Source organism: Schistocerca gregaria, chromosome 2, assembly GCF_023897955.1.
Source record: "Schistocerca gregaria isolate iqSchGreg1 chromosome 2, iqSchGreg1.2, whole genome shotgun sequence".
Taxonomy (NCBI): domain Eukaryota; kingdom Metazoa; phylum Arthropoda; class Insecta; order Orthoptera; family Acrididae; genus Schistocerca; species Schistocerca gregaria.
The window spans coordinates 600,164,988-600,178,949 of NC_064921.1; the positions used below are offsets into that span (position 1 = coordinate 600,164,988).

A 13,962-nucleotide genomic window follows, 5' to 3' on the forward strand; every position below is an offset into this window, starting at 1 on the left:
ACTAGACCTGACATGAAAAATATCTTTGACTGGTAACAGTATACGACACTCAATTTTTGCAAATTTAAAATGGTAAAATAAAAGTGTGAAATTTAAGTGATTAACCATATTATGAATCTAGTGATATGGAAAGTAGTATTGTAGTACATGCAGGATTTTGTAAGGGAATGGGTCTCAGAGGACAGTAAAACAATCACTACAGTTTAAATTGGCACAGATCTTAAGTTTAATGGAGGATCAAAGAACTGGATGTGAATCACTTGGTCAAATTAGTTAAAAGGGTGAGGATGTAGAAACACAAAATAATCCAGTGAGATAACTACAATAACCAACTCTGCATATTTTTTCAGATTTTCTAATATGGAATACAAACCTATTTCAAAGAGCCCTCGATTCCTTGCAACCTGGACAACAAGAAGAGCTTTGGATTCATTGGCAATTGGAACGTGTGACAGCAGAAGTTCCAGGTAGTGACGTCCATATGTTTTACAGTGGTCTAAGTAACTAACCCCAACCTGCCACAGTGACTGATGGCTCATTAACAATGCACCATACTCTAGCAGTAGCTGTTCGTGTAGGTCGCTTGGTATTCTGTGGACACACAATATGTAAGGATGACACACGAGCATGAGCAATACCTTTACATAATATAATATAATCCATAGCAGCACTTTAAACAATACCCTTCATTTTGTTTATAATTTGGATTGGGAGATTTGAGGTCTTGGGAGTTTGGAATGAATTTTTGCAGTCACACGTTAAAATGCACGATCAAAATTTTAACTCTAGCCATGTGCATTCCAGGACTATTCCATCTTACACAATCTCAGGTATAACAATATTTATTCACTATGCATATGGCAAATTCTCACTATTGTTCTAAATTCACATTATGAATTAACTCATAATTCTTAGCAAGCACCAACTGAAGAACGAAAAATCAAGATATACTTTATTCTTTCAGAATAATTAATGCGTGTATTTTACTCATATCTTTTGGTGCACACTAATAAAATTTAAATAGGCTCATATTTTAGACTTAGCATCATTAGTTGATGCAAAATGCTTAGTTACTACAGAGAAAGTTAATGTTCTAGTGTTAAGCTTAAACTAATTACATAATTAATGTTTTTGTTCATGGACATCTTACTAGGGGATCTTGTGGCATGGCCCGGAATAGCTTCCTCCAATTTCCTTCATACTTATATGTTTGGAAGGTCAGTGCCTGGACATCAATTTCCTAAAGCAGTATGATACAGATCTCAAGAAACCATTTGAAGATTAGAAGATTCTGAAGTGCTGGTAAGTACGTTTTTAATCTGTTAACAAATTTATCAGGAGCTCAGTAGGAAGTGTACTCAGAGTGCACAAAGTTGCTGGTCTGAATTTCACTAATAGATTACTTTATACTGTTTTTGGATTCTATATGTATTGAAAAATGGAAATATTAATTTACAAGCATGACATCAGTTTAATAAAATAAATCCTTTAATTATTAATTTGCATATAAATGTGAGAGTTCACAAAAAATTACAATTTTGCACAACAATTTGACACTTCAAATAGAAAAATCAAATACTTTTTCATTCAACCTAATTAAAAAAGAAAGGCTTTACTCATATCTGTACCGAATTTTAATTTATTTTCACATAACCAATAATTAAATATAAGATTTTATTTTTATTACAATATTATGATTCAACATTTGTTAACTAACATTTTCATTTGTGAATAAAACTGCAACTTAAAAAGGTATGCTACTAAACGAGACTCGAACTAGTGACTGCAATTCAAGTCCATCACATGCTTAGCTAAAGAAAGTCATTAATTAATCACAAATGTTTTGTACTCAATAATGGTCAGAAATCTTATCTTCAAAGGATAACTGTTAAATATGTAAGTAGGAAGGAGTCGGAAATCATATGCTTACTCTTTACACTGCAGAAGGAAAGATAGTAACATCAAGGGCTGGAAAACATGCAAACTGGCAGCATATTCTGTTATTATAAATTGTTTGTACTAACAAACACCTAAAATTATTTTTTTAAATTTCTTTGGAAATTGTGGCACTGTCCACCACTACGTAATGGGGCTTCTTGAATTTCTGTCATGAGCAAGAATCAGTATTATCTGAGAAGTTTTAGGTGCAGTTCCTACTGATGTGATGCAGTAAGTGATACAACACACTGCAATTAATGTTGTGCGACGCAACACTTATCTGTGTGACACTTGTTTTCTCACTGGGGCAGGCAACAAGACAGTGTGAATCATGTTTCTGCCTCAGTTGTATCAATAACTCTTCTGGAGATGAAATTATTGTGGCTTATCATTACTTTAAGCTCAGAAAAAAGAAGAAGAAAAGGAAGTACTGGGTGCAGATAACAACACTTTAAATTTCAAACATTTTGGCTATGATTTTTGGTGAGCTCTCAACATGAACACAAATTTCATTAACTTAGCGAATGAGTCCACACTATTCCCACTTTTTGGAGCAACTAGTATCTGCTACTCTATCAAAGCAGGACACACAACGAAGCAAGACACAAGTTTTGAACTTGCTATTTCTCCTGCTGAGAAGCTACTCATTACAGTAAGGTAAGTTGGTCCAAGTGCTTCAGTGCTGTTAAAAACACCACTTTGAAAGGTTTATTTTTTAGGAAGGCCTCCTAGGGTGATGCTTTATATAACATAGAAAATTGCTGTTCACCATCATGCAGTGATGCTAAGTCACAGATAGGCACAACAAAAAGACTGTCACAAATAAGCTTTCACCCAACAAGGGGCGCGGGCGCGCGCGCGTAATCTTAGTCGCAGCAGCAGCCTACTTTTGACAATGGTCTTGTTGGCCAAAAGCTTATTTGTGATAGCCTTTTTGTGGCGTCTATATGTCAATCAGTATTTCCACTATATGGTGAGTAGCAACTTTCCTTTTCATAATACTGTTGTATTCCATCCTCTATTTTCCAATGTTCGCTTTTATTTAATGTGGTATGTATATAAATAATGGTTACAAGTTAATAAAACTAGGAGAGTATTTCTACGACTATTCAGTTTTGGAAAGAGGTACACGTTTCAGTTATAAGAAATGTTGCGAGATTTGAAGCGAGATCAGTCACCATCGATGATGTAGCAGAGTATGGTAAACTCCGCACAGGAGCCGGCGTCTTCCCAGATTGAAAGCAAATGTGCAAGTGGACATTTCAACTTGTATTAGCAGCTTACAAACATGAAAAACAAGAGGTAGCTTCACATAACAGGCAGCAATAGCTTCACATGTGACTTGTCACTGCAAAACACATCTTTAACAACTTCCAAGGTATATCACCTATTTACTCGCGACTGGAAGGAGGTATGGCTATCCTTCCTGTGTTAAAAACAATTTCGATATGTTAGCTACATTCTGTATGTAGCAATCTATGACTGAAAAAACAAACTGGTCAGCAACTACATTTTTAATTGAAAACTTTTCAAAATATGTACAGTGTTTTTTTTTCCTTAACTTGAAAGTATCACTGTAACTATGTGTAAATTGTAAAAAAGAGAACCAGTTCACTGTTAAGCTATGATATGAGACTTACCATTGTCAACACAATGTAAACCAGTTAAGCCCTTCAACTGTCGTTCTATGCGCATTGCAAATCATATTGCCTTAGTGAGAACTGTGCCTTATGAGCTTGCACGCAGAGTCAATAAAATTTAATCGGAATAAATTTAGTGTGACATTTATCTGAATATTATGATGATAAATGCTAATGGAGTGTATTTAGATATAAACATGTTAGTGAAACATGGAGAGAAGCATATAATTTTATTCAAAGACTCAGACAGGAATGACAAATGGTAAAAATATTGTCATTGAACTGAAGAAAGAAAGAAACAAACAAAATTAAATAAACAGGGCAGGTGTTAAGCACAGGCAATGAGGAAGGACTTGGTAGTCTTAGAATTCCAGGTGAGGGCACCCAGACATGAGAACCTGCACATGCACAAACACAAACAGCAATCAAATAAAAGTAAGAGCAAATGTTCAACTCACATGAAACACACTGGGGAGCATTTAGTGAAGTGGTAGAGGGGTAAATACTTATGTAATAGCAGATACCTGCTCACATTCAGAAAATTAAACAGTATGAAACTTCCTGTCAGATTAAAACTGTGTGCCAGACCGAGACTCGAACTCAGGACTTTCTGTAAAGTTTGGAAGGTAGGAGACGAGATACTGGCAGAAGTAAAGCTGTTAGGACGGGGTATGAGTCGTGCTTGGGTAGCTCAGTTCGTAGAGCACTTGCTCGGGAAACGCAAAGGTCCCGAGTTCGAGTCTCGGTCCGGCACACAGTTTTAATCTGCCAGGAAGTTTCATATCAGCGCACACTCCGCTGCAGAGTGAAAATCTCATTCTGGAATGAAACAGTAAGTTCAGAGTTTGTAGCAGTTTCACTTGATCTGAAATTTCTGGGCCCCATTATGTAACAAAGCAATAATTCAAGCTAGTAACTGAGGTTGGAAAATAGGTAGTTCAAAACTCAGGCACACTAAACTGAAAAAGAATGGTCTGCTGTGCGATTCAAAGACATGTAACAGTGTTCTGGTATGCTATTACACCTCAGCAATGAAAATTTTGGAGACAACAGATAATTTATTACACTCAAACATGGCAAAGAAGACATGATGCTACAGCCAAATTCAGCCAATAATTTTATTGTATTTTTGTTGGGATAAGGTGGTAAATGTATAGTATGAAGCACAGGAAATTAGTTTTGTAAACTACAAACAGTACTTTCTACATTAAAGTTTCTTTTGGTAGCACCTGGAACTTTGCCTCTTGGCCAGCCATTGTATCAGCTTCTTATTTAACAGTTTTCTCAATGGAACTTCCCAAAGTTGCACAAGAATCTATACTTCTGTCACATTTCATCAACTGCGTAGGGGGGAGGGGGGGGGGAGGGGGGGGGGGAGGTGGAAGAAGAAGAAGAAGAAGAAGAAGAAGAAGAAGAAGAAGAAGAATCAATCAGCTACACATTGTAAATATACTGCCAGTTTTAGAGCTGTAAATTGAAGTACTGATTTATTATTAGATAGCCTGTACATAACAAGCTAGCAGCCTGCTTATCCCCTTTAGAGCAAGAAATGAACGGAAAACTATACATGTTCATGGTTGGCAATAACCATTTTGCTAACAACGGTACCTGCATGTAAGTGACAATAAAAGGAGTCCGATTTGTCTGTCGTTTGATTTCACCGTGTATCAAATTTGTCAGGAACACTTAATGTCGACTTCACTGTTTTTTCATTTCTGCAAATGCCAGCAAACTAGCACTCAGTGTCAAAACTGTACTGTGAACTTAAACGTTGCAGTTTCTGTTGGTAGCACGAGTGCTGATTATGTTAGTATTTCTCTAACACGTCCCTGCCCAGCGCAAAGACCAATCTTGTCATTTATATTTTTGTTCATCACTGTTTTTGAAGAATGCTCATGTGAAGAAGTAGCATCCTAGTTATGTTAAAAATTGCTTTTTAAGGCAACGGATGTGCTATTTTATCACATCAGAAATATTGTTATTCCATTCACACTGCCACCGTTCCCAGACTATTAGCAACAGTGCATGATGGGAAAGGAAACCAGGTGGGGGTAAGGAGGTGGCTAGCGGCTGTGAGGGAGAGGGATAGCAGGGTAGGGTTGGAGGATGGTAAAGTGCTGCTAGTGGAAGTGCGCAGGGATGAGGTGGAGACAGGGTAGGGCAGCTGGTACGGTCGAAAGGTTAGACAGAGGGCAGGGCAAAGAGAGGGGAGTGAGGTAGGGAAAAGGAGATAAGTGAAACAATGGTTTGCTTTGTTGGACTAGATGGCTGTGTAGTGTGGGAATGGGAACACAGAAGGGACTCTGACTAGTGAAGGTTGATGCCAGGATGGTTACAGGAATATAGGATGTATTGCAGGGAGAGTTCCCACCTGCACAGTTCAGAAAAGCTGGTGTTGGTGGGAAGGATCCATGTGGAACAGGCTGTGAAGTATTCACTGAAATGAAGAACGTCCTGCTGGGCAGCATGCTCGGCAACAGGGTGGTCCAATAGTTTCTTGGTCACAGATTGTTGATGGCTATTCATGGCGATAGACATCGGCTGTCACACCCATGTAGAATGCAATGCAGCACAGTGGTTGCAGCTTAGCCTGTAGATCATATGACTGGTTTCACAGATAGCCTAGCCTTTGATGGGATAGGTGATGTTTGTGACCGAACTTGAGTGGGTGGTGGTGGTGGTGGTGGTGGTGGTGGTGGGAGGATGCATGGGAAAGGTCTTGCATCTGTGTCTATTACAGAGATATGACCCATGAGGCAAGGGGTTGGGAGCAGGGTTTGTATAGGGATGTACGAGGATAATGTGTAGGCTCAGTAGGTAGTGGAATACCACTGTGGATGTGTGGGAGGATAGTGGTAGGACATGCCTCAATTCAGTTGCTCCAGTTCTGGTTGGTACTGAGTCATAAGGGGAATGCTGCTCTGTGGCCAGAAATTGGACTTTGGGAGGTAATGGGTGACTGTAAAGACAAGGCCCAGAAGATCCGTTTTGTACATGGTTGAAGGAGTAATTAGCTGGCAGGTGGGTGCACTCAGCCCTTGTGAGGCAAACTGAGGAGCTACTTGATTGAGAAGTAGCAACTCTTTGTGACTGACATATGGCCTGAGGAGCAGTGTGCTGACCACATTGCACCTCCATACCTGCATCCAATGATGCCTGTCGGGAGGACGACACAGCGGCCGGTTGGTACCACTGGGCCTTCATGGCCTGTTCAGGCAGAGTTTAGTTCAGTTTAGTTTTATAGGCCTCAGTGAGACCCTCAGTATATTTTGAGAGGGACATTTTGTCACTGCAGATGTGACAGACATAGGTTGCTAGGCTGTATGAAAGAGACTTTCTGGTATGGAATGGGTAGCAGTTGTCTAAGCGGAGATATTGCTGGTGGTTGGTAGGTTTGATGTAAACAGAGGTACTGGTGTAGCCACCTCAAAAAGCTTTCCACCCCGCCAATTTCCTAATCCTGCCCTGGGCTACCATTGTCCACCACCTTTACAAAACCTCCAAACCTCAACCACGTCTCCTCATAGCTGACAAACCCTGTCTTGCAGACCTATTACATTTACCCCACCCTCCAAAACTCCATCCATGATCACCACACAGGATTCAGAACCTAAACAGACCCGAAACACAGTCCTGAACCTTTCCTCCAAAAGCCTTGGGCCCACAGAAAACAGCCCTTCCCAAAGGCCTAATCTTCTGCCCCACTCCCAAATTCAGTCATCCAAGACTTGTTAAAGACCTTCTCTCCTTCTCCTGATCCCTACAGTGGAAACACTTTTTTTGCCACCAACCCTATCAATCAGAGAACCAGAGACCAATGTTCAACCCTGCCTAACTCATTTCACTCTTCCATCCAACTGTGATCCATCCCCACTGCTCCCAAATCACTCCGTTAACTCTCCAAAATTTCTTAACCTCAAAATTTCTCTGACCATCATTCCCCAAATCCCTCAACATGCAGACTAACCTTATAACCACAGAAATAGCTACAATTCCCCACCTAAAAACTGAGACCAACCTTATGATACTACCTGCTGGCAAAGGCTCCACCACTGTTGTTTTTAACCATAAGAAATGTCTGTCAGAAGGACTGCCAGCTGTCAGGTTCATCCACCTACAAACCCTGCGACAGTGACCCCATTACAGAAATACAGCAGGATCTCCAGTCTCTTCTCAAATCTGTAGGACCATTCCAGAACCTCTTCCCGGAATCTTCTCTTCCCTCACACCTACTACCCCCTGCACTCCTACCTTCTACATGCTTCCTGAAGTCCATAAACACAACCACCCAGAATGCCCCATTGTGGTCAGTTACTGTGCTCTCTTCGACCAACACCTTCAGCCTATTACCCACAACCTACTCTCCTATATAAAAGATACCAACCATTTCTTCCACTGACTCTCCACTGCTCCTCTTCTTTTACCATACGGTGTCCTACTCACCACTATTGATTCCATGTCCCTTTACACTAACATCCCTAATGCCCATGGCCTTACCGCTAGTTAACACTATATTTCCCAATGCCTGACGGATTCCAAACCAACAAACTCTTTCCTAGTCGCCATGACCAACTATATCGTCACCCACAATTGCTTCTCCTCTGAAGGCATTACCTACAAACAAATCCGATGTATGGCTATGTGTACCCACATAGCACCGTCCTATGCCAACCTATTCACGGGCCATCTAGAGGAATCCTTCCTAAACACCCAGAATCCCAAACCCCTCACACAGGTTTAAGATTCATTGATGATATCTTCATGACCTGGATCTGGGGAGGACAACCTATCCACATTCTCCCTGAACCTGTCAGATTCATCCACCTACAAACCCTGCCACAGTGACCCCATTACAAAAATCCAGCAAGATCTCTAGTCTCTTCTTAAATCTGTAGGCATATCCCAGAACACCTTCTCCCCCATTCGTTTTACCTGGGCTTACTAAATGTAACAAGCCACCTTCCTCAATGTTGACCTCCATCTCAAAGATGGCTATATCAGTACCTTTGTTCACATCAAACCTTCCAACCACCAGCAGTACCTTCACTTCGACAGTTGCCACCCACTCAATGCCAAGAAGGCCTTCCACACAGCCTAACCACCCATGGCAACTGCTCTGCAGTAATGAGCAGTCCCTATCAAAATATACCAAAGGTTCTCACTGAGGCATTTACAGATCTCCCATGCCTCATCTTTCCAGTTGCCCACCACCTCCCGAAGTCCCAGTGTCCAGCCACAGAGGAGCACTCCCCTTGTGTACCAGTACCACTCAGGAATGGAGCAACTGAATTACAGTCTGCAGCAGGGTTTCGACTACCTCTAGCCGTGACCTGAAATGAGAAATGTCTTATGCACTATCCTTCCTACCCCACCCACCATGGGTATACCACCACCCACTTAACCTACACAAAATCCTCGTCCATTCCTACACAACCTCAGCTCCCAATCCCTTTGCATCATGGGTCATGTCCCTGCAAAAGACGTAGATGCAAGACCTGTTCCATACATCCTCCTCCCACCACCACCACCACCACCACCACCACCATGTACTCCAGTATGGTTACAAACATCACATACCCCACCAAAGGCTGGGCTATCTGTGAAACCAGTCATGTGATCTACAACCACTTTGCTGCACTCCACATTGGCATCATGACCAACAAGCTGTCTGTCCACATGAATGGCCACAGACAAACTGTTGCCAAGAAACAACTGAACCACCCTGTTGCTGAGCACACCGCCCGACACGATGTTCTTCATTTCAAAGACTGATTCATAGCCTATGCCACCTGGATCCTTCCCACAAACACCAGCTTTCTGAATTGTGCAGGTGTGACCTCTCCTTGCAATATATTCTACATTCCCACAACCCTCCTGGCCTCAACCTTTGTTAGTCTTTTTCCTTATCCATCTAGACCCTACACTGTTCCCATTTCTGAACTACACAGCCTTCTATTCCACTATTTCACCAATGGACCTAGTCTCTTTACTTTTCTCCTTTTCTGTTAGCCCCCTCCCCTCACTTTCCCACTATCTAAACTCCTGACTGCACCAGCTGACCTACCCTCTCTCCACCTCATCTCTGCACACTCCCACTAGCAACACTTTACTGTCCCCAACCATATCCTGCCCCATTATTCCCCCCCCCCCCCCCCCTGCTCTGGCCTCCTCCTTACCCCCACCTGACTGCCTCTCCTATCATGCACTGCTGCTGACAGTTTGGCTTCAGCTGCCAGAGTGTGTGTGTGTGTGTGTGTGTGTGTGTGTGTGTGTGTGTGTGTGTGTGTGTGTGTGTGTGTGTGTGTGTGTGTGTGTGTGTGGGGGGGGGGGTTGCTATTTTCGACAGAAGCCTTATGGTTCGAAAGTTCATTTTGTGACAGTCTCTGTTGTGCCTATCTGTGACTTGGCAACTCTGTTATTATTCTTTTCATAATACTGTTACATTCCATCCTGGATTTTCCATACTTTGAATAACTTACCTGACTTTAATACACATGTTCCTCCAATTCTTTTTAGCTGTGTGCTTACATTCATCCATTTTTGTTTGTTTGTTTGTTTTGTTTTGCATCTGTAACAACTACACTACGTATGATACAGTTCTATGTGCCAATATGGCAATATACATGGCACAACTACTGACATTCAACTCATTCTTTTGACATATTTTCCAATAGGACATAACATGAAACATACTCTGCAATAGAAGTAGCCTCTTCCTGAGTGCAGTACACACCTAACATACTAAAAGGGATCAAATATGCTTGGCTTGCTACTGGAAGCCAAAAACTTTCCAGCAGTGTGTCACAGAATTGTCTGGACCTGCCCTCCACTTTGCTCCAAGCTAGAGGCTGTGATAAATACTGGCAACAATTCTTCGAATTATGGGCTACATTTCCACCTTGTGCACAAAGCTTGCTGTGTTTGCCAGATCAGCCTGCTGCCTACGGAAATTGAGGACCGCCTCTGAACTTGGATGGCATGTGTCCGTGATGACAAGGCGAACTACAATTTTCTGTTGGCTGTGCTTGGTGCATTCTATATCAACTAGGAATGCCATCTACATCTACATTTATATTTCACAAGATACCTTACAGAATGTGACAGAGGATACTTGTGGTATCACTATGTATTCCCATCTTTCCTGTTCCATTTGCAAATAGTATATAGTAAGAATGACTGTAAACCTTTGTATTAGCTCTACTATGTCTAACTTTCTGTTGTGGTCATTTAGGAGACAGGCAGGGGTGGGGGTGAGGGTGGGGGGTGGGGAGAGGGGAAGTAGCATTTCCAGACACGATTGAAACATAGTATCTTGGAATATCAATAGTAAATCTCGCTGTGATGCACAACACTTCTCTTGTAGCATCTATCATTGATTTGTGGATGAATTACATTCTTCCTATGAATCTCAGCCTGGCATCTGATTTATGTGATCATTCCACTTTAGGGCATTGCAGATTGTTACTCTTGAGAATTTTACAGTAGTTACTGTTTCAAGACAAGCGCAGAACTGAACTAGTGTGTGTGTGTGTGTGTGTGTGTGTGTGTGTGTGTGTGGGCGCGCGCGCGCGCTGCAACATTAATTCCTATTTTATGATCAAGAAGGCTCCAAATTGTTATGTTGTAGAAAAGATACTCACTTCCGTTGAAAACTTCCTTGAACTGGATGTAACGATGAAAGGAAAAGTAAATTTGTCAGATGTGCAGCAAACCAGCCATTTTCTGTTGTGGCCGAAATGTGTTTCACCACCTGAAAAACATACATCTTACAGTTACAAGCGTACTCTGCTAATGACAGTCAAGAGAAAAGTAGCACCTGAATAAAATAAGAAATGATGTACAATGCCACAAATTCTCTTTTCCATCACTTGACCACATATAATAGCACTCACATGAGTTTGAAATAATTTTACTATTTATAGTACTTGTCAACAATGTTATTAATTCACATACACTATATAAGAAGCACTCTAGAACACGAAGATACATGTAGAAGTATTGGAGTAACTTTTTACACACACACATGCGCCTACATTGTAATTAGAAAAGCCATACCTTGCCACAGTACGGAAGAAACTCTACAAATGTAGAGATGATAACTCCTCCAAATTTATGTGAGACTCAAAGATCTTTAAGTAAAACATACTTTATTAATATTCTACATCTTTATTCTTCATGTCTATATATTTATTTCTCAACAGTCACCCTGGTGACAAACACATTTCCCCTGATGACAGACCGTTTGTTGATACTATCACTGTAGAAAGTTTGACTTTGTTGATGGGACCACAACCTCACCTCTGCTTGCATTGCTTTATCACCAGCAAAGTGAAGTCCTCCAAGGTGTTCATCAAGTTCTGGAAACAGACTAAAATCAGATGTGGCGAAGTCAGTATTGTATGAAGGATGATCAATGACGTGTGGTCTGCCACTGTTGTGCTGAAAGTGAGGGTGCTCCATGTGTGGACAAACTCGATTACAGCACACTGTTTCTCATTTATCGACACAGTTACAGTATACACCGCCATGTTATACGCTACAGCTCGGAGCCCTCTAGCAGCAGAGAGCTGCAAATATTTTGACATGAAGAATAAAGAGGTATTGTGTTAAGAATATTCGTTTTATTTAGACAGCTTTAAGAGTTTTCGTCCAAAAACCTCTGAAGCATTACTTTTTGCATGCCCTCGTAGCATCCCTGGGGATGTAGAGTGTACTTCCCACTCAACACACAATAGTCATGTTTACATGATATTGTTCCAGTATCAATGAACTGTAGGTAACTTCAGCATAACTTTATAGCTTCAGAAACTTATCAGGAATTTAACTCAAGCAATTCATCCCATTGTGATTAACCTTCTAGGAAGGGAAAAATGGGTGTGATCGGTTGTTTTAACTGACATCCATTTATTCTCTCTCACTACAATATGCTTACTTTGTCACTGTCACTGGTCGTCAGACTGTACCTCAAAACAGGGCACATGAAGAATATTGTTATCTACAAGCCCCAGGAACTTCTAGGTAAGCATATATCCTGGAACAGATCAATCTCCTTCCTTTGCCTCTGCCAATGGAAGATATGTTTTTAAATACAACCCCCAATCTCTCTCTCTCTCTCTGTGTGTGTGTGTGTGTGTGAGTGTGTGTGTGTGTGTGTGTGTGTGTGTGTAGGGGGCGGGCAGGGAGAGAGAGAGAGAGAGAGAGAGAGAGAGAGAGAGAGAGAGAGAGAGAGAGAGAGAGGCGAACAATGTGATTTCTGTCCACACAATCAACTAAATATTTGAGTATTTTTCAACTAATACCATTAGAATATGCAACCCCAAAACCATTATGTCCACTTAAAATTATATGGAATCCTTTCTCTTTTACGATGGATATCAGTTCAGACAGTGGTTTGATACAGCGCTCTATGCTAATTTACCTTGTACATATCTGTTCACCCCTGTACTACTACAGCAACCTATAGCAATTTCAATCTGTGTACTGTTCTCCAGCCTAAGGGTCTCTCGTCTTTCACACTGTACCAAATTAACTACTTCTCAATTATGCATAAGTATCCCCCTGATCTATGTATTTCTTTTACCCAAGTTGTGCCATGAAGTTCTTTTCTACCCAGTATTGGTTACCTGAAGAGTGGAAGATTAGGATTTAAGATCCTGTCAGGAATGAGGACAATGCCTAGATTTTTTTGTTCACCATATTGGGTATTAACTCAAACTACTACTAATAATGTAGTAGCTTGTACTCATTTCTGTTCAGAGAAGCTGCACATTTCAGTCAAAGTGTTTGTACACTTCTCAACAACAGATTCGGTGACCGATGAATTGGTAGAGGTGGACCAATTTCATGGCCTCCACACTCTCCTGACCTCAACCCTCTTGACTTCATTTATGGGGGCATTTGAAAGTTCTTGTCTACGCAACCCCAATTCCAAATGTAGAGACTCTTCATGCTTGTATTATGGATGGCTGTGATACAATACGCCATTCTCCAGGGCTGCATCAGCACATCAGAGATTCCATGCGACGGGGGGTGGCTGCATGTATCCTCGCTAACGAAGGACATTTTGAACATTTCCTGTAACAAAGTGTTTGAAGTCACGCTGGTACATTCTGTTGCTGTGTGTTTCCATTCCGTGATTAATGTGATTTGAAGAGAAGTAATAAAATGAGCTCTAACATGGAAAGTAAGTGTTTCCGAACACATGTCCGCATAAAATCTTTTCTTTATTCGTGTGTGAGGAATGTTTCCTGAAAGTTTGGCCGTACATTTTTGCAACACCCTGTATAGTACAAGACAATCCATAATATGACTGTTCTTTTAAAAGACTGAGAAAATTTTATTTTCAACATATTGTGTCTCATCAAAAGTGCAAACTGATTTATTG

General features: G+C 41.1%; 1 protein-coding gene across 2 annotated transcripts in view; it reads right to left on the bottom strand.

Moving 5' to 3' along the window:
* The window catches only part of LOC126334541 (nuclear pore complex protein Nup85), a 124,846-nt gene that overhangs the window by 32,249 nt on the left and 78,635 nt on the right, over positions 1-13,962 (bottom strand). For both annotated transcript variants that reach the window (XM_049996906.1, XM_049996905.1), the window contains 2 exons: positions 11,219-11,328; positions 374-591 (listed from right to left, as the gene is read on the bottom strand). In XM_049996906.1, the coding sequence (XP_049852863.1) occupies positions 374-591; positions 11,219-11,328 (328 nt within the window). The remainder of the gene's footprint in view (positions 1-373; positions 592-11,218; positions 11,329-13,962) is intronic.